General features: G+C 42.7%; 1 protein-coding gene across 1 annotated transcript in view; it reads left to right on the forward strand.

The window, feature by feature from the left end:
* The window catches only part of PEX7 (peroxisomal biogenesis factor 7), a 68,324-nt gene that overhangs the window by 26,478 nt on the left and 19,684 nt on the right, over window positions 1-22,162 (forward strand). The window contains exons 8-9 of the mRNA XM_045011423.1: window positions 1,797-1,852; window positions 20,531-20,630. Coding sequence (XP_044867358.1) covers window positions 1,797-1,852; window positions 20,531-20,630 — 156 coding nt within the window. The remainder of the gene's footprint in view (window positions 1-1,796; window positions 1,853-20,530; window positions 20,631-22,162) is intronic.

Genomic DNA, 22,162 nt, shown 5'->3' on the forward strand with positions numbered 1-22,162 from the left:
AATAGCACTATGGCTCATCAACTCTGATGAGTTATTCTTGATGAATCAAGAGCTCCATGGAACAATATGTGAGATCATGGGGACAATGAGCCCCCTCTTTTGTTGCGTTCAAGTCTCCTGCTCTTACTGTTCATGCTCCCGAGGCCCATGGGAAAGGAGCTTTCCTGCAGACTATAGGAAATCTGGGAGGTGGAGGGGGATGGAGTGACGCAGGTGTCCTTGCCTTTTCTGTGACCCGACTGAGGTCTACAAGAGGGGAGCCTCCCCAATGAGCCTTAAGAGTTTGTTGACCCACCTCACAGGTCGTAGGAGGTTCATTGGGAGCCACCTCTAGGTCTCCGTGAAATTCAGTATGTGTTTGTCTTTGATGAGCCCTGTTTGGGCTTGTCAGGAGGCGGGCTGGCTTATTTTGTCTTGTAGGAATTGGAGTTTGCATTGTCCCTCTTTCCCTCCCCCGATTTGATTCTTATGTCTCACGGTGGATGAGATGTCGGGGGGGAAGAGAAGCTCATGGGGAGGGAGTCTTCATTAGCTGGACACCCCTCTCTGGGGCTGTAGTACAGCAGAAAGCAAAGAGAGACCATCTTCTTTGCTGACCTTAAGCCTCCTACCAGCTGCATGTTCCAGCCCTTCTTTTGGATGTTAAGAGGAGAGCTCAAGTCCTGTGGACGTGAGGAGGTTCACGTGGAGTACCACCCCCATTCACCTCCTAGCCACTGCAGGAAGGGAGCCATGAGCTTGGATTCCCTCTCTAGGTTTTCCTTTGAGAATCAAAGGAGATCTGCTGCATCAGGATTACCCCTCCATGGTGGATGAGAAGGAAATGTGATTAGCAGATCAAGGGAATGCTTTTGTCTCCTCTTCCAACACCATGACTAAACCTCCACTCATTTTCCTCTCCTCCATCTCCACACCCCTCAATATACATCTGAGGTCTGCAGGAGCAGGTCTCCTCTTTGGCAGATCTTGGGACCATTTAGAAAAGGAAATTCCACACATACAAATCTTTAAAGTAAATTACCCGGCACATCAGTGATTAGTATGTGTACTGCCTTTCAAGGATTTGAGATTTTTGTTAGAAACCTAGGAAATTCTCTGTTAAGATGCCAGAGCTGAGATGAGCAATTTTTATCCTGTTTCTCGTCCCTCTTTGTTGCAGTTTTTTGGACGTGCTCATCTCCACAGTCCATGCCAGAATTTAATCTATAATACGCCCTGCATTGTGGGGAAATGTATTAGGCTATTTTGTGTAACTACCAGTTTTCAAACTTCACTCCAATCTTCTTAATTAATAAAGGAATTTCAGGACAAAGTATGGCTTTGGTGCCAGCGAAATCTATCTTGAATGTCTTCTGAAGTGTGATACAAATTTGGGTATGTCTTGCTGTAACTGAGCTGGAAAAACCAAAATGGTCTCACAGCTTTACTGAAACATTCTTTATAGCCTGAGAGGGCATTCAAAGTGTCAGCCCAAAGTAAAGTTTAATAGCCTGCTATATGACTATCTCAAAGTAAATACCTAATGGAAACCCTGTCAGGTCCTTAATTTATAGTAGTGCTGCTGGCAACCGCTACAGTGAAATGGATTCCTACCACTATAGTGTAGCTGATTACATATTGTTTAAAGCATAATTGCTAAAGCTCAGTGGTTAAAGTAAGCAGCCTGTTTTGTTACAGTGTGTTGTGGTATTTTCCTAAGGAGTGTTAATGAAGATAACTTTATTATTTATTTCTGGGAAGTTGATAAATATGTATCTAAGGTTTTTGCGTTAAGTACTTTTTTTTCTTTCTTGCAGTTTTCACCATTTCATGCAACTTTATTGGCCTCCTGCTCCTATGATTTTACTGTGAGGTACAGTGTCTTTTATTACACGCGAGTAGGAAGAGAATCTGTTTTTGACTGTGTCTCATATATAAGAGATGGGGTATGTTTGTTACGCCAGTAGAAAAATGTTCTAAACTGGGCACACTTAAGTGTTTGCTGTCAGGATTATTATTCATGCTTTCCATTTTCATGAGCTGGCTACAAATGCATGGATTCTTCTCTATTTAAAGGTTATCTCAGTGGCCCTTTATGAACTATATCTGCCCTAACAGATGCTGCTTGTGAACATTTTCCTACCATTATGCTGAACAGGATTTTGTCCAGTTGTGATGTGTTTTTTTTTATTAAGAAGGTAGCAGCAACCGCTTCATTGAATATATTTGGGTAACTTATCTTATCTTTTTGTGACTTATTTATACTTAAACCTGTTGTGAAGGAAAATTCCAAACACACCCACCTTTTTTTTTTTTTTTTTAAATAAAGCTCAGTCTTGCATGCTCTTCTTCAGTACATGCCTGAAGAACTTTGATACATCACAGGCCCTTGGACTTTCATGATATTTTTAGGTTTAAACCTATTGAATTGTACAATACAGTAGAACTTCAGTAACCATAACTTGGCTACATCAATAAAACTGATGGTGCTAGTAAGAATTTTATAAGAGCACTGTAGAGAGGTGTCCTATTATTAAGATATCACTCTCTACAAGCTATATTAATTTATGATACTATACTATGAAGTATCCCACTAAATACTTACATTTATCACTCAAGGGTGTGTTTTGAAGTGTAATTAATTTTTATGCTGTAAAGCGGATTGAAGATGTTATGTTTAATTACTAGGGCTAAATTTCTTCCTCTTCTCCTTCACCCCACCCCTCAAATGATGTGGTAGAAAACTCTTCTAATTTTCCAAATTCCCCATTTTCCAAAATCATTCAAAATTTAAGTGATGCTTTAATTTAGATTGCAGGCTCTTTGGGTATCTGTTTTCATTATAGTCTAGCACGAGGGCTCCCAGTTACTGATAGGAGACCTCCCAAAACCAACCACAGTACAAATAATAAAAAATTACATGTTCTATACATCCTGGTGTTGTTTTTCTAAATAATAGCATTAGCCATAGTCAGCTCACTCCACTCGACTCCATTTCTGAACAACCATTCTTAGCTATAATGGTATTGATGCAGCATTGAGACACAATATTGTGAAAAGTTGCATCATGAGGCTGCAGTGTTCCAGGTACCAGGAAAATTCAGTATATATTGAAACAACTTCACGGCGAGACCATTCCGCTGTACTGAAAATGCTGCAGTTTCATGTAGAGTTCTTATATTTTTAATGCTGTTTAGGTCTTTACGCTATTACCTTATTTCTTCATAATATTTTTTATTAAACATATGTGGTTTGTGAAATCAAAATATATAATCATTTACCAACTCATTCTGTCAGGACAGAAGAAGTTAAGGAGGATGGGAGCAGGGAGGAAAATATATACAGTCCAGAATAGCAGGGCAGTGTAATACAGTAAGCCTCTTAGCTGTTGTATACACCTCTGTCAGAATAGTCACAAGGTAGGGAGAGGCGAGAGAAGAGAGGATAAAGAAAAGTATAGGGTGAAGTCATCTTAAAATACTCAAAATAAAAACCAGCATCACTCAATATTTAGATACATTTAATCATCCCTCACAGAAGAAGAGAAAACCAAGACTCAGTACAGGAAAAGTGGGATATATGAGCTTGAAAAAGAAGATATTATTCCAAATTGGATGAAAACTCCATGCTTTGACCTAGAAAACTAATAAGCTGTTTTATGAGTTAAGTTATTTTTAACTAGGCTAAAAGCAGGCTTCACTGGAGAGAACAGGCTTTCAGACCAAACTAATAACACTTCTACTTGTCTGGCAAGCATTTCTGAAACAGAAGGAGAAAAGACTGAGGTACAGAGTTCTTTTACCTCTTAGGTGGCTGTTTTGAATCCAGATCATGTTGACATTCATGCAAGGTGTTTACTGTCTGGTGGCTGAAGCAATTGACAGTCTCTATCCAGTTCTTAATGGACAGGTGTTCATTGGAACTAACAGGCTTGCTTGTTGGAAATATCAGCAGAAGGGAAAGACGGTCCCTTAAAAAGTTGAGGGATACTAGCAGTTAGTGTAAGGAAGCTTAAACCTCTGGTGCCAGTACTGTATCTGTTCTCTGGTTAGGATTCCACACACTTGTATTGTCAACAAGCTTCAGTGTTTTATGCTGTATTTGTTTTGAACTAACAGCTATCTAAATGCACATGGGACAGGAGGCTGAACATTTGATAAACCTTAAAATTATGTACTAATTGGGGAGAGGAGGATTCTTCTAACTAGACTCTAGAACTCACAGTAGCAAATGCTATAATTTTGAAATTTAAAAAAATGTAAAAATGTGCTCAAAACTACAACATTCAGAAACTAAAAACATTTCTATAGAAAAAATGTGTTGTTGCAAAACTCTGATATATTGGTTCACATTGAAGAGAACCAATGTTGCAAAGAACAGTAAGAAATACAGTGTAGCCAAGCGTACAGACCTTTTGTTAAGGAGGTGCTAGTTGTCTCCACAGTTAAAGTTGAAATGAGTTTTGTACTTAAAGCAGGGATTTGACTTCTTTGTTACATAAGAAAAATACAGTACATCCTTTCCAAAATTACAGCATTTACTCTGAGTATAGAATTAGAATTAGGTGAAGTTTGTTTTGATGAATGGCTAATTCACCAAAATATGTAGTTTTGGTTGACCAGTTTGCAGAACAGTTTTGACAGAACTGAAAAATTGAAATGTTTTGGTAATGTCAATATGAAATGGTTGGTTTAACATTACTGAAACAATTTAATGTTTTAGGGTGAGGTCACAAAATGGGAGGAGTGGAAGGTGGTGGTGCTTTCCTTATAACTTCTAGCCCGATTATTAGGACTCACATTGCTACGTAGGTATCCTGTGTTTATTGCTCCCCTATGTCTGATATGGACTTTATCTTCACTACATCTTGTTAAGTCACTTCTTTCTCTCGTGGCTTTTGCATATTGACAATATGAAGCTGTGTATCGTCATCTCTAACACTAATACTGACCTATGCATAAGTGTTGCTGAATTAAAAAGCTAGTTTCTAGAATATTTCAAAGGCTAGTCCTACCTACACAGGCAATTACAAATTAAAACCTTCTATCAGGCAGACTAGATGCTACATTGTATGTACAAAAGCTTACAAATGGAGAAGAATTACATTATGAATTCACATATATTTATATCTACTACTATGCAGTACAAACAATAGACATGCAATCTACTGCTACGGGTGCACAACCTTAAGTGTAAGACTGAGCTGGTCAGCAAATTTCAGTTGAAAATATATAAAACTATTATCACTTGTCAGATACTTTGAGAATTAAAATATGCAGTGTGAAAACATTTCATGTTAGTATATTGCGCAATATTGATATTCACCATTTTTGCCACATACTAAACAACTTCATTTCTGGAGAGGGGGAAACTTGCCCATGCAAAACCAATAAAAATATTTTAATACGTTGTTTAGTAGCTTTGATCAATAAGCACTGCATTAAGGTGTTTAAATTAACTTAATAACTAGTCATAGTCATGTTGCAGTGTTTCTGGAACTGTGCAAAAAGTGACACATTCTTATTTTGGGTGCCATTGTTTCACATCGCCTATAGTCTTATGGCACCACGTGACAACTCCACATCATACCTCATCTAAAAATACATAAACAAGCTTTCAAATTATATAGGATGTGGGTGTATGTAGGTTGGGTACATTAAACTCCAAAAATACGGCCCTTTTTGGAGAATTGCCGCATGTCTGTTATGTATTAATAAATACATTGCATGCATTTTTTAAAATATAAAAACTGGAGGACATATTGACACCTGGTATGGGGTGGTTCAAGTCCATTTAAATGGAACACAATTCCATTCCTGTACATCAGATACAAATTTGTCCTTGAGAGTTGCCAAGACTTTGGATGTGGAGATATTGCCCTTAGCAAAATTATTTGTTTGAGTTTGTCTGGATATTATATCAGAAATATGGATACAAACGTTTATCTCCAAAAAGAGCTTTAGTATAGTGATTAATTCCACTGCTCATGAAGTAGTGGTGATGCAGGTACCTAACTTGTTGGTCTGGTGTGAGGTTTTTATTTTGTATTTTTTGAAGGAAGGGGAATGTATCTATCTACCTACCTTGTATTTCTGAATTTATAATAATGTGTCAATCAAGAGTTGTTCATCGTTAAATGTTTCTGTCTCAGCACAATTCTCAATCTTTTTCTGTGAAGAATTGTCAACTTCAGCAACACTAACATTTTGTATTGAGAAGTTAACCATTTTAAAGAGTGCAGTAAAACTAAATCTGCCATGACTGGTAGTTTTCATATGTCTTTCAAAATATCTTCTGTAGAAGGGGGAGGGATTACAAATTAAGGATGAATAACCCTCCAACGAGTTGGGGTAAAGCTGTCCTGTGCTGTTCTAATTTAAGGTTAATGATTCAGGTATCAAGTACTAATTTTCATAATTTTGTGCTTACCTTAAAATATATTCAGTATTTTGATATACAGTTGAACCCTGTTATGTCGCTGGCCTAGGGGTTTGCCAAAAATAGTCCAGATAACCGATGATCGAGATAAACCCCTATCCACCCCCCCACCCCTGAACTCCCCTGCCCTCTCTCCAACACCCCCTCCCTGCCCCCTTACCGCGGTGCCTGCTCGTGGCTGGATCCGGCGAAGCGGGACGGGGACCAGGAGCCGGGCAGCCAAAGAAGCGGGACCCGGTAAGCGGGCCGGGCGGCAGGCGAAGCGGGACCGGGTAAGCGGGCGGGCGGGCGGCAGGCGAAGGGGGGACCGGGTAGGGGGGGCGGGGGGGGACGGGCAGGGACCGGGTATGCGGGGCCGGGCGGGCGGGCGGGGACAGGCAGGGACCGGGTATGCGGGGCCAGGCGGCGGGGACGGGCAGGGACCGGGTATGTGGGGCCGGGCGGGCGGGCACGGGCAGGGACCGGGTATGCGGGGCCGGGCGGCGGGGACGGGCAGGGACCGGGTATGCGGGGACGGGCGGGCGGGCGGGGACGGGCAGGGACCGGGTATGCCGGGGCGGGCGGGCGGCAAAGCGGAGCCGGGCGGAGGGGCGGGCGGCAAAGCGGGGACCAGCGAAGCGGAGCCGGGCGGGAAGGCGGCAGGCAAAGCGGGGACCAGGTATGCGGGGACGGGCAGGGACGGGCAGGGACCGGGTATGCGGGGACGGGCTGGCGGGGACGGGCAGGGACCGGGTATGCGGGGCCGGGCGGGCGGCGAAGCGGGCCCGGGCGGACGGGCGGGCGGCGAAGCGGGGACCGGCAAAGCGGAGCCGGGCGGGCGGGCGGCAGGCGAAGCGGGGACCAGGTATGCGGGGCCGGGCGGGGACGGGCAGGGACCGGGTATGCGGGGATGGGCGGGGACGGGCAGGGACCGGGTATGCGGGGCCGGGCGGGCGGGGACGGGCAGGGACCGGGTATGCGGGGGCGGGCGGGCGGCTGGGGACGTGGGGAGCGGGCGGCTGGGGAACCACGCGGCTGGAGAGCCAGGGAGCGGGCGGCTGGGGACGCGGGGAGCCGGGCTCGAGATATTAGGGTTCGGCAAATCGACATAACGGATGAGAAACCCATAAGATAAAGAGGGAGTTTGGCGGTTCCACTTGTAAAACCTCGAGTTAATAGGATTGGCAAGTTAACCGAGGTCGAGATAAATGGGTTCGACTGTACTATATAAATGGACAAGAGAAGTTGTGATTTCAGAGCAGTGATTTTTCCTAATTACATTCTTGAGTTTTGCTGAGTCCAGTCACCACTCAGAATTTGAGCCTCCTCATTTAATGGACAATAGCTCTTATAACCATTGGGAAAATGCTCATTTTGAAAAAAGCTATTCCTGGTGAACTCTGTTTTACTAATAATAGGGTGATCATATTTCTGTAAGTCTCCTGTGAAAAGGAGACACTTTCCTAAGCAGCCATTGAGTTTGACTCTATGATGCTGGAGGTGAGGGTAGAGCTGCACCACGCTCAGTGCCTGTTCCCAAGAGTGCCCAAGAAGAGGCAGAGCCAGAGCCAGGCCTTACCTGCCCAGCTGCCTCACTGCACGTCTGGGCTGCTGCTGCTGCTGACGGCTCCTCCTGAGTGGCTCCCCTGGCCAGGAGCTTGGCAGGGCACTGCAGCAGCTGTGGCAGGGCTCCTTGCTGCCCGCCCGTATCTCACCACAGCCCCACCCATTCAGCTCCCAGTCGCGCCAGACCTGCATTCCAGATCATGAGGTGCGGAGGGAGCTAATCCCAACACAGCTGCCAGGCCCTTTGGGGCTGGGGGACCCACTCACTCCATGGAATGGGGCTGGACGCCACCTGCACGGGGCAGAGTGAGGACGCTCCATGCAACTTCCCCTCTAGCCCCTTACTAGCACTGCCCTATAACCTCCTGCAACCCCTCCACCCCACTGATTTACCCACTGGCATGGCACAAATGTCTAATTTTGCCAAAAAAGTCAGGCTATCCAGGACAGAGCTTAAAAAGGGGACTGCCCCAGCCAAAACAGGATGGATGTATGCTCACCCTAACAAATAAGTGCCTAGTTATGGTGTTGGCTTTTTATTCATTAGTAAGCACTATCACACAGAGCACAGAATTGTCTTCAGGTGTTAGTGTGCCAGATATAAAGTGATACAGCACAGTTCATTGTTTGTTTTAAACATGACCTATAGAATATCATAACTTGAGTATTCTATTCTGACTGCCCAAAAGAACAGAGTGAGAGTGGATCAGCATAATTAATAACTTTTAACTATTCTCTGTGAGAGACCTGCGATAATGTACTCCCATCACATTATGAGAGCCCATCAGACAGTCTGCTAGTCATGTCACCCTCATCATTAAAGGGAGCATACACAGGAAACCAGGTCTGTATTTTCTCTAATATTCCACATCTTTCTACATTCAAAGTCTTTTACATCCTAAGGGATATTAAATAAGTTTGATAAAAGTTTAGGGAGCTAGGCCCCATAGGAGAACCTAGGGATTTCCTGTCACCCATACAAGCTGTCTGCTGTTTCCTTAAGGCACCCTGCACCTATTAACATGGTTTTCCTCAAATATACTTCACAGAGGACAATTCTTACCAAAAAAAATTCTGATCTGCTCAGAGCCAAAATTTCATAAGATGTGGGGAGCACAAATGGAAATCTGAGCTGGATGATTGCAGTAGACTGGGAATAACTGCTTATAATTAGGACTTATTTCCTTGTGTGCCTATCACTGTGTGGTGCAAGTTCTAAAAAATAGTTTAAACATTAATCACTTTATTTTTACATTTGAACACATCTTTCATCTTAGCTCTTTGAACCATTTTTAAATCTTTTCAAACTCTTTCAAACCTTCAGATCAAAATTAATCTGAATATTTCAAATCAGGAAGACTCACACATTATTTTTATGTTTTACTGTATATGGGCAGACCACTAAAATCTACTACATACACTGTTGCTAATGTTTCTTTCAGCTGAATTTGTGCTCTATTGATGACCCAAAGTTTGGGTGACGTAGAGAAGGCTTTCTAATGCACATTGGTTTCCTCTATATTTCTAGGTGCAAATGAAAGTGTTGATTGTAATTTGTAGATCCTCTAGTTATTCTAAAATAGTCAGGTCCTAATTATGTCTACATTGCAGTTAGACACCTGTGGGAAGCCCGTGCAAGCTGATTCAGGCTCCCGGGGCTTGGGCTAAGGAGTTGTATAATTGCAGCATAGATGTTTGGGCTTGGGTACCCGAGCCTGAAAGTCTACACTGCAATTATACAGCCTATTAGCCTGACCCCACAAGCCCGAGTCAGCTTTGGGTTCTTAATTGCAGCGTAGACATATGCTTGGCGATTGATTCTCCCTTGTGATACTGCAGTAGTTGTGGTCAACCAAGATGTCCAGACTGACAAGACTGCATTCTTCAGAGGCTTCCTTTTCACTTGGGCCTCAGACGGGTATGATACTTGGGTCAATGGAGAAACTTTTTAGTGGATGAGGAGTTTCTCTTGTTTAAAAAAAAAAAAGAGAGGGGAGGGAATGAATTTTAGACTCATATATCCATAGACTTTAGGGCCAGAAGGGACCATCATGATTATCTAGTCCAGGGGTCGGCAACCGTTCAGAAGCGGTGTGCCGAGTCTTCATTTATTCACTCTAATTTAAGGTTTCGCGTGCCAGTAACATATTTTAATGTTTTTAGAAGGTCTCTTTCTATAAGTCTATAATATATAACTAAACTATTGTGGTATTTAAAGCAAATAAGGCTTTTAAAATGTTTAAGAAGCTTATTTAAAATTAAATTAAAATGCAGAGCCCCCCAGACCGGTGGCCAGGACCCTGGCAGTGTGAGTGCCACTGAAAATCAGCTTGTGTGCCGCCTTCGGCACGCGTGCCATAGGTTGCCTACCCCTGATCTAGTCTGACCTCTTGCACGCTGCAGGCCACAGAACCTCGCCTACCCACTCCTGTAATCAGGGCCGTCCCTAGCTATTTTGGTGCCCTACGCAGCCCCCTCCTGGGGGGGCTGAGTGGGGGCCCCAGGCCTCCACAGGGAGGGCTGGCTCCAGGCCTCGGGGGGAGGGCTATGTGAGGCCCCGCACCAGACCTCCGCAGGGTCTGGGGGAAGGGAGACTAGCCACTTCCTTCCCCTGTCTGCTCTGCTCCCCTAGCTCCCAGGCTTCAGGGGAGGGAGGAACTGCCCTCCAGCACTTGCTGGCAGTGCGGCTGGGGCTGGGTCGCTCTACTTACCGGTGAGTGCAGGCCCGACCGCTTCTGGAGTCCTCAGGGAAGTGGAGGCAGTGGGGGGAAGAGGCAGGGCTGGGGTGGAGCAGGGGCAGGGGCCCTGGGGAAGAGCCAGAGCAGGGGCTGGAGCAGCACGCAGCTGCGCAGGGCACCAGGAAATTTGGTGCCCCAAATTTCCTGGTGCCCTACGCAGCTGCATACTTTGTGTATGGGTAAGGATGGCCCTGCCTGTAATAGATCCCTAGATCAACTCTGGCTGAGTTACTGAGGTCCTCAAATCAAGATAGAAAGACTTCAAGTTACAGATAATCTACCATTTACACTAGTTTAAACCCACAAATGACCTGTACCCTGTGCTGCAGAGGAAGGCAAAAAAACCCAACACTCAGGGTCTCTGCTAATCTCACCTGGGGGAAAATTCCTTCCCAACCCCAAATATGAGAGTCAGTTGGACCCTGAGCATTTCAGCAAGACCCAGTAGCCAGACACCAGTAAAGAATTCTCTGTTGTAATTCAGAGCCCTCCCTATCTAGTGTCTCGTTAGCGGACTTCGGGGATATTTGCTACTAACAATCGCAGATCAGCTATATACCATTATAGGCAGTCTCATCAGACCATCCCTTCCATAAATTTATCAAGCTCAATCTTGAAGCCAGTTAGGTTTTTTTGCCCTCACTGCTCCCCTTGGAAGACTGTTCCAGAATGGAAAGCACTTTAAGATAGTCATGCAATACATTTAAATAAATGAAATGAAACCTGTTAATGATCTCCTCTCAAAGTCAATCAATGCAGAAGTTCTCAAAACTTCTTGAGTTAAAATTTCTAAAGTACTCAAAGCCACTAAACTTGTAGTAATATTGGCTTACCTTGAAACACTGTGCAGAGATGATGTTCGCAATAAAAGGGCTTTCAGTGGGATATATTTAATCCTTTGCAGCAGAGGCATACATCCATAAATACACTCTTAAAGCTGGCCCAATACCAGCTAAATACCTTTTTTAAATTTATCAAGCCTCCAGTTAGGTGCTTGTGTGCAGTGTCTGTGCCAATGTGTTGGGGAGCTGGAGCAGTTATTGTGAAATGATGCCAAAAAAACATAAAATACTGATTCCAGTTAAAGCTACAACTGACATTTTAAAGATGAATTTTGGTGAAACGACGGTTTATAAATGGGTTCATCTCAATGAGTCCTGGAAAATTTCATATAGGGCAGTGTTTGGTTTCTGGTATTTTAAAGACTCAGAATGTGATGAATCTCCTCTCTAATTAATGCTGAATTTTTCTGACATCTCTCCGAAAGAAGCTATGGGACCAGAAGAAAGTTGAATTTTGATGTAACATGTTAGAGATGGGCAAGAATCACTCCCCTGCAGCCAAATACTCAGAACACTGATGAAGTTCAGATCTCAGTCTCGACTTTGTAGCTGGCCTTTGTTTATCTAACAGCCTCATCTGAAGTCTTGATCCAAAACTGAATTTTGTGGCTTAAATTTAGTGTTGTATATGATTTACACACAAAACTAGGAGGTGGTAAGTACAGTAATAGTAGTAGTTACAGTTTATATTTTGATTTCTCGTGTCACCTACATGTATTTAGCAGAATATTGTGTGCACACATAAATAATACGGACACACTGTTCTGCCCACTACATGTAGGTGTCACGAGAAATCTTAAATTACTAGTACACTTACCACCACCTATTTTTGTCTGTCTAGATGGGCAATGGGAATGGTGGATGGCTGTCTATCTGTTGATTCATAATACGCATATTCACTGTTCCTTTCTAATTGTTAATCTATGTTATGAGCGTGCACAGTCATTTTGGTGATATTAGCAAGTGATGATGCTGCAAACGCTACAGACTTACTAAAAAGCACACATCTGTTTGTACACAATATTTTAGTTCTTTCATTTGTGTCTACATGGACTTGAAACAAATATTTTAGTATGAAAGTAAACATTTTGGCACACAAACTCACATGTAATATTTGCTTAATTGATGTAAATTCCATGAACATCTTCCTCCCTATACATGATGCTATTCTTTGAGGTAAAGTTTGTTACAGTGGCTGAGGTGGAATCCCTTTAAAACTTGGAAAATGTTGGCTGTAGACAGTCCTCGTAATATAGTTCAGTAATTCAACCTCATAAGTAGATAGGGGATCGTCAGCCATCTGTGAAAATGAAATTTCAGTGAATGGCCATTCTAATATTATAGAAAAATACAATCCAGAATGGTTGTATTTTCTATAGTCTTCTGTTTCCTTAAATATTTTTAATTATTAATAGCCAGCGTGTAGCGATCGATCAATTGGGGATCGATTTATTGCGTGTAGAGTAGACACAATAAATTGATCCCCGATTGCTCTCCCATTAGCTGCTGAACTCCAGCTCGGCGAGAGGCGGAAGCAAAATCGACAGGGGAGCCGCAGTGCGCCGCGAGGACGCAAAATAAGTAATTTTAATTCGATATAAGATACGTCGACTTCAGCTATGCTATTCTCATAGCTGAAGTTGCGCATCTTAGATCGACACCTCCCCCCATAGTGTAGACCAGGCCTTGGATCCTGTCGGGCTGAGCCTGCTCACCCACACCTGGTATGCCTAGCGCAGAGTGACAGGCCCAGCCCTTGTGCTGTGTCTGGGGCAGGGGCAGCCTCACCACCAAGTCCCTATCCGGGGGAGGAGGAAAGTGGCCTGCAGGCTGATCTTCCACCTCCATGCACCCAGTGGCATGTGCTCCCCACTGCCATGCTGGAGCCTCCACATATATATAATGACAAAATTTGCAGAACTTTAAAATACTGTGCACAGAATTTTCATTTTTTTGGAACAGAATTCCCTCCGTAGTAATAGCAGGAAGCCCTATATAGGAAGGTGGTGTTCTGCCAAATGGAAGCATTTCTCACTGTGTTGCCAGAAGCATTGTTTGCTTCTTCAGGAGGCTGGGATTTTTTGTATTACAGACTGTCCATCAGTTGGCAGAGTACATTTTGCAACAATTAATGCCTTCCCTCATCCGGGAACCCACTATTTGAGCCCTTGACCACCTACTCCCTCTGCAGGTATTGATGAAAGTAGCCTTCCTCATGGCTATATCCTCTGCCAGGAGAGTAGGTGAGCTTGGGGCCTTTATGGTGGACCTGCCTCATTCAGTCTTTTACAGGGACAAAGTATCCCAGAGATTGAACCCCAAATTTATCCCCAAGGTTCCCTGTGATTTTAACTTGAACCAGACAGTTCACCTACCTGTCTTTTTACCGGAAACCTCACAAGAGTAGGGAAATCAAGAAACCCCACTTACTGGCTGTATGCAGATCTTTAGCTTTTTCCCTAGGCAGGGCAAGGCCCTGTAGAATGTCTCCAAGGTTATTTGTCTCCACAGCAGAGAGGATGAAAGGAAAAGCTATGTCTTCCCAAGGACTCTCAAAATGGCTTTCCAGTTGTATCCTCCTCTGCTATGTGACGGCAGAAGCCCCTCCTCTTCAGTCCATCAGGGTTCACTCTACCAGAGCTCAGGCTGCCTTGGTGCCTTGCCAAGAATCAGACTTCTGTAGATTTGTAGAACTTGCACCTTAGGGCTCCATTCACATGTTTACCAGGCAATATTCCCTCATTCAAGTCTCAGAGAAGGATACTTCCTTTGGCTCAGAGATCCTGCAAACTGTGGTACAGAGATCTTCCTCACACCCACCTCCTTGATGAACATTTCTTGGGACCAGCCCTCCAAGAAGAAAGGAAGGTTACTTGCTTTAGAGTAACTGTAATTCTTTGGCATGTGTAGTCCCTGTAAGTATTCATGACCTGCCATCCTTCCCCACTGCTTTGGATATTTATTTGATTCATGGTAGAGTAGAAACTGGAGATGCAGGTGGTCAGCGCTGCCCCTTAAGCCCTCAGTTTGGAGCATGAGGTGTAGGGTGTAGGCATGGACCAGCAGACACTGCTATTGAAGAATTTCTGATGCCATGCACGCAGAACACATGCACACCCGTGGTGAATACCCATGGTGACCATGCATCTCAAAGAACTCCTGTCACTATATGTATGGTAAATGACTTTTCTTTTCCTGGGACAGTGGAGGATGCACTGTGACCCTTCCCTCACCTCTGCCCCAGCTGTGGTGTCTTCATGCTGTTCCAGCAGCTGCATGTTTGTGCTGGTGATGGTGCTTGGAAAATGAGTGTGTGTGTGTGCGGAATGTTGCATGTGTTGAGATGTCTGCAGCACCCCTGAAATTGTAGTCTGTTAAGAGACAGGTTTTACAAACTGTAAGAGCAGGAGAAAAGTTTTCATTACTAATTGTGTGTGAATTCTCATAAAAAACCCTTTAAAATAGTCTGCTTGCAGTGTTTGCAACCTCCTGAAGCATTGTGCTAATCCATGAGACACAGATGTAACTGATGAACTGTTAGAAAAAGTGACACTGACTGGGGTATATTCATTGTCTAAGAATAGGGAGATGCAGAAAGTAATCAAACTGCACAAATACTGAAAAGTAAATAGAGTCTTAAAATTCTTTCAATTTTAATAATTGAAGGTGCTGTCACTACTGTGTAAGAAAATGTAACAATTTTAACTCATTTCCTCTCATTTTATTTAGCTTTTAAATATTGTTGAGGCTTCATCTTTTCTCAGATATTCAAGGTCAGAATGTGACTTGATTAAACATTCTCTCAATAAAAATAGCACAACATGCTTTAAACCTTCAAAGCATGAATTAATTCTGTGAGGTAGGTATTATTTGTATTATGATTATTATCATCACCATTTTTACAATTGGGGAAAGCTGAGCTGCAGAGTTTATCATCATCATGTTCCTTACGCCTCTGGCGTTTAGGGCAGTAATGAAGCTCCTCCACTCCTGTCTGTTTCTGGCAAGTCTTTCAATAGTTCCCCAGCTGTGCCCCAGGTTTTTCAGCTCGGCTTCCACAGCTCTTCGCCATGTTGTTTTCGGGCGGCCTCATTTTCGCTAGCCCTCAGGTGTCCATCTTATTGCTACTCTGGTGATGGAATCATCCAAAGCGCATGACCAATCCATCTCCCAACACCTCCTGGCAATGATGGTGCTCATATCCTCTTGGCTGTACTGATCTTGGTTTGAGATTGTTCTGGGCCAAAAGATACGAAGGATTTTTCTGAGGCACGTTGTATGGAATGAAGACAGTCTGGACATGTCATACTTTCTCATTCCCCAGCATTGTGCACTATAAAGTAGTGTTGAAAGTACATGATGATTTCCAGACTGTATTTATGCTCCTGAAGGTGTTCCTGGCTTTATTGATTTTGTTCCGTATGTCCTGGCTTGTTCCACCATCCTGGTTGATGGTGCTGCCCAAGAATGTGAATGTTTCTACATTGGTGAGAACATAATCCTCTATCCAGCCTGGTGATGGTGAGGCAATATTAAAGGTCATGATATCTGTCTTACTGCGATTGATTTTCAATCCAATTTGCTGGCTGAATGCATTGAGTCGAGTTGTTTTTTTCTTGTATATGGTGTGGGATATGTGATAGGAGAGCAACATCTTTTGCAAAGTCCAGGTCTTCAGGGGATGAGAAGAGTGTCCATTTAATGCCTCTTGGCATGTCTTCTGTTGTACACCTCATTACCCAGTTGATGGTAGTGATGAAGAGGATTGCAGACATGACACACCCCCTAACGTACTCCTGTTTTGACTTCAAAACTGAGCTCACTGTGATCAACACTGCATGTAATGTTGAAATAAAAGCTTTTGATGACGTTGTTTATACGGAAAGGAATTCCATATGCCTGCAGAATGCGCCATAGGCTGGTCCTGTGAATGCTATCAAAAGCCTTCTCAAAGGTCTATGAAATTTATGTAGAGTTGCCGTTTCCATTCTAAGCACTGTTCTATTATGTTTTGTAGAGGGAAGATCTGGTCTGTGCATCCACGGCCTTTCCAAAAACCAGCTTGTTCTTTTCTGAGAATGCTTTCAACTGCTTCTGATATAAACTGGACTATGATCTTACACAATACTTTGCTTGGCACAGATAAAAGTGTGATACCACACCAGTTATTACAATCATGGAGAGTTCCTTTCTTTGGTTTCTTCACTATAATCCCATTGGTCCACTCATCTGGCACTTTTTCCCTTTCCCAGACTGATGTAGAGGGGATAGATGCTGCTAATTTAGGATTTACTTTGAACAATTCTGCATTCAAGTTATCCTTGCCAGGAGCTCTCTCATTTTTTAAGGATTTGATGGCTTGAATGATCTCTTCCTTAGTTGGGGTGTCTGTGTTGATATCAAGTTCTTCTGCCTTGTGGATGTTTGCTTCCTCTTTAGGTGACTCCCTGTTGAGCAATTCTTTGAAATGCCCTGTCCAGGGCATTTCTTGTTTTTTTCCGGTTGTTAGTAGGTGTCCTTGTTTGTTCCTGATGAGAGTGTTTGTTGGTGTCTGCCGTTTACCACTGATAAGCCACATCATTTTGTAGATGGTTCCTTGTTCACCACAAGCAGCTGCGTCCTCTGTTTGTGTTGCCAGATTATCAATATAATGCCATTTGTTCGCTCTCACAAGGCATTTGACCGCCCGGTGTGCCTTGCTATACTGCTCGTGGTATTCATTCTTCAGTTTCTGGGATTTTGTGTCTAAAACTTTTTTCTTCAGGACTCATCTGGTTTCTATGGCGTTCCATGTGCTGGGGTGTAATCCCCTCCTTCCTTCTCGTCTGCCTGTAGCCTAGACAGGCTTCACTGCTCTGTTTATAAATTGCTGTTACTTTGTCCCACTTCTTGTTGATCTCCTCATCTGCATTCCCCTCCTCTTCATCAAGGTCTGCAAGTGCTTGAAACCTTTTCTTTAACTGCATAAGGAAGGCTTTCTGTATTTCAAGGGACTTTAGCTTGTCAATATCATAATGTCTATGTTCCTTGTTTGGTGGATCGACACTTCTCAGTTTTTGTTTGATGGAGGCTGTCACAAGGTGGTGGTCGCTGCCAACATCTGCGCCTCTTCTCACTTTCACATCTATCAGTGAGTGTCGCCATTTGCCATTGATCATGATAGGGTCAATCTGGTACTTATCTCTGCCATTTGGAGAACACCATGTCAGGTTGTGAATTTCACAATGTTCAAATAAGGTTCCGCCGATGACTAGGTCATTCGTATTGCAGAAGTCAACAAGACTTTCTCCGTTTTCATTCATTGTGCCACACCGATGCCTTCCCATTGCTCTGTCGTTGTTTGCGTTGTCCTTACCAACCTTGGCATTCAGGTCCCTCATGACAATAGTTAGGTCATGGCATGGTACTCTCTCTAACTCTGCCTGTAGTGTAAGGTAGAATTTGTCCTTTACTTCTTCATCACTGTCATTTGTCGGAGCATAGCACTGAATCAGGGTGATATTATGATGTTTCCCTTTCAGTTTGGGTCTCATAAGTCTGCTGCTGCTGAATTTCCATTCAAGCAGGGAATGCTCCACTCCCTTCTTCAAAAGGATGACAACACCCTCATGGTGTTGTCCATCATCCCAACCAGAAAACAGCAAAGTTTCTCCCGAGACTGCTGTTAATCTTCCTGATCCCGTCCATCCGCTCTCACTGACACCCAGGATGTGTAAGCTGTAGCGTCTCATCTCTGCTGTGACCTGAGCTAACTTCCCTGTTTCATACATTGTCCATACGTTCCAAAAAACAAGTTTGTTTTTTGTCGTGGTGTTGAGCACTTCAGTCTTTATGCCAGTGTCTTCCTTTCGGCTTTCACTACTGGCAGTCATACAGGTCATTGACTCCTGAAGGCCATCACACGCAGTAATGGTTGATTTCTCCATCATGGTTTCTGTAACATATTTTGTTTTTTACAGGACAGGTTGTTAGCCTTGTGCCTAACCCCTAACCTGGAGGACCTGGGTATCTGTTTATCCGGCCCCTCCCCCACAGACCAGTCCGGCATGGTTGAACCTCCCGGGAGCAAAAAGCCGCCTCCCCCCCTCCCCCCCCGGACACAGACTCTGTGGATCTGTAGAGCACGCAAGCTGTCCCGCCATGACAAAACACGGACACCAGAGGACAGGAGCTGCAGAGTTATTTGCCACTTATCATCCAGTAAATTGCTACCAGCCGAAGTTAACTCAGGAGTTCATGGCTCTAAGTCCTATACTCAGGCACCTAAAGTTCATATCCTCTCTGTAGTCCTGTGTTTAGGATACATTTATATTCAAGTAGGTCTGTTCAGAATATCTTCCTTAAAAAATTCTATGAAACTTGCACTGGATTGTAAGGCTCTGAAATCATATGTTATATGTGGTCTTTTGCTGACATAATTTTGTTATGTCAGCAAAAGATTAATACTAACTAGACTGTCCTAGTATACTTTAAAAAGCTTTCAGCTCAGGTTTTGTTTTAATTTCTTTCCACATGAAATCTACAGCTCCCTCTGAATCTTAAATCTGAACTAAATTTAAAGAGAATGCAAAATGAACACAATAAGGAAGGCCACCGCTAATTCTTAGAAGGTACAAGACTTGCTTCCTGTTTGAACAGACAAATTTAACAGTGAAATTGTTCATTCTGTGCTTAGACTTTCTTTTGCTTCCATTTCCCTGTAAAATGAGCTGTTTATATTGCCGCTCTGGTACTAGGAAGATGTAAAGAGGGTTGTTGCTATGGCTTAGCCATTGTGTCGATACCACTCTGCTCATTTATTAAGGAAATAACATAGACAGGTTAAACAAACTAATTCTGTTAGCTCCACTGTTTGCTGTTTACCTGAACCGATCTGCTGAACCTACAGTCCTTTCTGTGCAACTAGCCCTGATGATTATTTCTCTCATTCATTATTATCAGGTCCACTAGGAAAAAAAAACAGGGGTGTGGCATGCCTATTATAGAAAAACATAAGAATATCTGTAACTGCTGTGGGAAACTGTAATGTGTATAGAGACTGGCACTAGCTGCCAAACCACAATAGCCCAGTAAACCCTGCAGCCCCTGGGTTTTGCTGCACATTTTTCCCCTGTAGACAATACCGCAGAATCAAAGAAGTTTGACACTATTATTTCTCTGTCCTCGTTATAATTGAGTCCCTCTCAATTTAGTCATCTGAAAATTTTATTAACATACTGAATGCATTTTTCCAGATCACAGGTAGCAATCTTTATTGTAACTCATTAGACACTACTTCCTCACTGCTTCCTATATTTTGCCTATTATTACTAATTTTTACGGCTTATATTATACCGAGTATGTTTCATACCGTGTTTTGGGGAGTGACTGGGGTTAAAACCGTAGAAATAGGAGAGTTTAGAATCACATTTTTTTCCAAAAGTTTTAGATGAGTGAATTATCAGTGAAATTAAAATTAAGTCAAATCGTTTCCTTTAGTGTATAAATCAATTAGAAAAATGCAATGGCATATTTTGTTTTATAGAAGTCTGCTCCCAAATAAATCTGAAGTCAGGAGTAATCAATATTTATAACCCATTTGTAATTTTCAGTAAACAGCCCCACATCAGACAGTGCAGAAAAAAAAATTGAGTTGCCCTGAAGTGTGTGTCATAGATATAACTTGGCAGATATTAAGAGGAATTGGATCTTAATAAAGAAGGCCAGCCTACCATTTTTTACAGATTATCTGTAGGACAGATCATTGGTGCCAGCTCTGTTATCTCAGTTTCCATAATGGGATAAAGAACATGATTTTCCTTAATGAAGTCCTTATTTATGTAGATCAGCAGAGGGTTTTGCAGAAATGGGATTAATTATATTCCTTAAGTGGGTGGGTTTGGTTTTTAAAAGGTTCTGGCAGCATCAGGCATATCAGTATCCTGCATTATATTTTTTAAATGTCTTTTCAGTTACCATCATTGTTTGGTTTTTTGTTTCTTTCTGTAGATTCTGGGATTTTTCCAAGCCTAACCCCTTGCTGGAGACTGTGGAGCATCATACAGAGTTTACGTGTGGACTAGATTTAAGCCTTCACAACCATGGTCAGGTAACAGATTAGATGATTTTATGTTTCACTTGTCTATTACAGCCAATACAATTCAGTAGCTGAATTGAAGACTCCATCATGAGCAGCAGCCATCGGTTTGTAGAATGCCTCAGGCAAAGGATCTGGCTGAATGCAGGTTAAAGTAAAACACATGTAGTTCTATTTTTATTTGAGAAACGATTACTTGTCTGTAAATGGGGGCCTGGGAAGAGGTTGCAAAAGCAGACAGAGTTGAAATCCATATTGATTGCAGGTGGAAGCAAAAATTACTTTGAATTGGGAACGAGAGTACTAGAGAAGGTGCTAAGTTCAGACCTAGGGTTCAGACCTGGTTAGAGATGGGCCAGTCATTAAATATGGATCCAGTACTAGAACTGAACTTCTCCAAAGTTCAAGAATGCTCGGATGTTGCCTTTTGCTTTAAGCCCACCTCTAGAGAAGACCAAATACATGATTTTAATTATAGAAATCCCAAACATTAATGTCCTAGGGGATGAGATTTGCTAAATCAAGGCTAATAATTTGAGTATTGATTGTCCTGGGATTACTTGAGAGTCTACATCTGTGTAATAGTTTAGCAGTAGTTTAGAGTAAAGCCAAGCAAACACACCCTTTGGCAGTGGATAGTATATACATACAGATGGTATTACATTTAACTGCTCCTGAGTTTGTGCAACAGAAAAAGGGAAGTGATGGCTTATTGGTGACTCATATGCTTTGTATGTATTTGGTTTTAATCTATCGTGTGACATCCAGCTATCATAGCAGTGAGTGCTGTAAAAATGCTGAAATAAAGAAATATGTATAATGAAGTCAAAATATGACTAAGAAGTAATTGAAAAAAATCTTTGAAATGCACATGTAGAGAATCTCAGTGGCTTCCAGTTTGAATATCTGTTGCCTCTCTCTGGCTTCCACTTTGAGCTTTTTCTTAATAATCTAAAGATTTTGAATGTGTATCTAAGAGCAGTACTATTAGTACAGTTGTAGTTGTTTAAGCCAAGAGAGTGGGTGAGCTGTAGTGCAAATTGTATGATCAGTTTGCTTTGTCAGAAACATTAACGATACAGGGTTTATTTAACCAGACATGATTGGATTCTTTTACCCCCAGGTTGTATTTAGATATCTCTCAATACTGAAATAATTGAAACCTGATTCTGTTTACTGTACAGCTTAGGCAGGTACAGCATGTTGCCTACCATGCACAAATCAAATCAAAATGGTATTATGATATATAATAAGCATTATTTCTCCCAATATCCAAAATATGCTAGACCAACAGTGGGCTGTTATTACCCTGTACAGATGTCTAAGTCATCTAATGTCAAATAACTTTTTTAGATCATAGTAGGGGAAGGCTCATGGGTAATTGAGAGAAATATGCAAGATGAACAAACAGAATTCCCCTTTAGGCTCAGACTACACTAGGTTTTTACTTTTTGTTTACCAACTGTTTTTAAACATCCCTCCAACTAAAACAGCTTCTGACATGGTGTGAGCAGCTAGTGTCAGGGCAGGTCTACGCTTAAGAA

The sequence above is a fragment of the Mauremys mutica genome, chromosome 3 (assembly GCF_020497125.1).
Source record: "Mauremys mutica isolate MM-2020 ecotype Southern chromosome 3, ASM2049712v1, whole genome shotgun sequence".
In the NCBI taxonomy this organism is placed as follows: Eukaryota; Metazoa; Chordata; order Testudines; family Geoemydidae; genus Mauremys; species Mauremys mutica.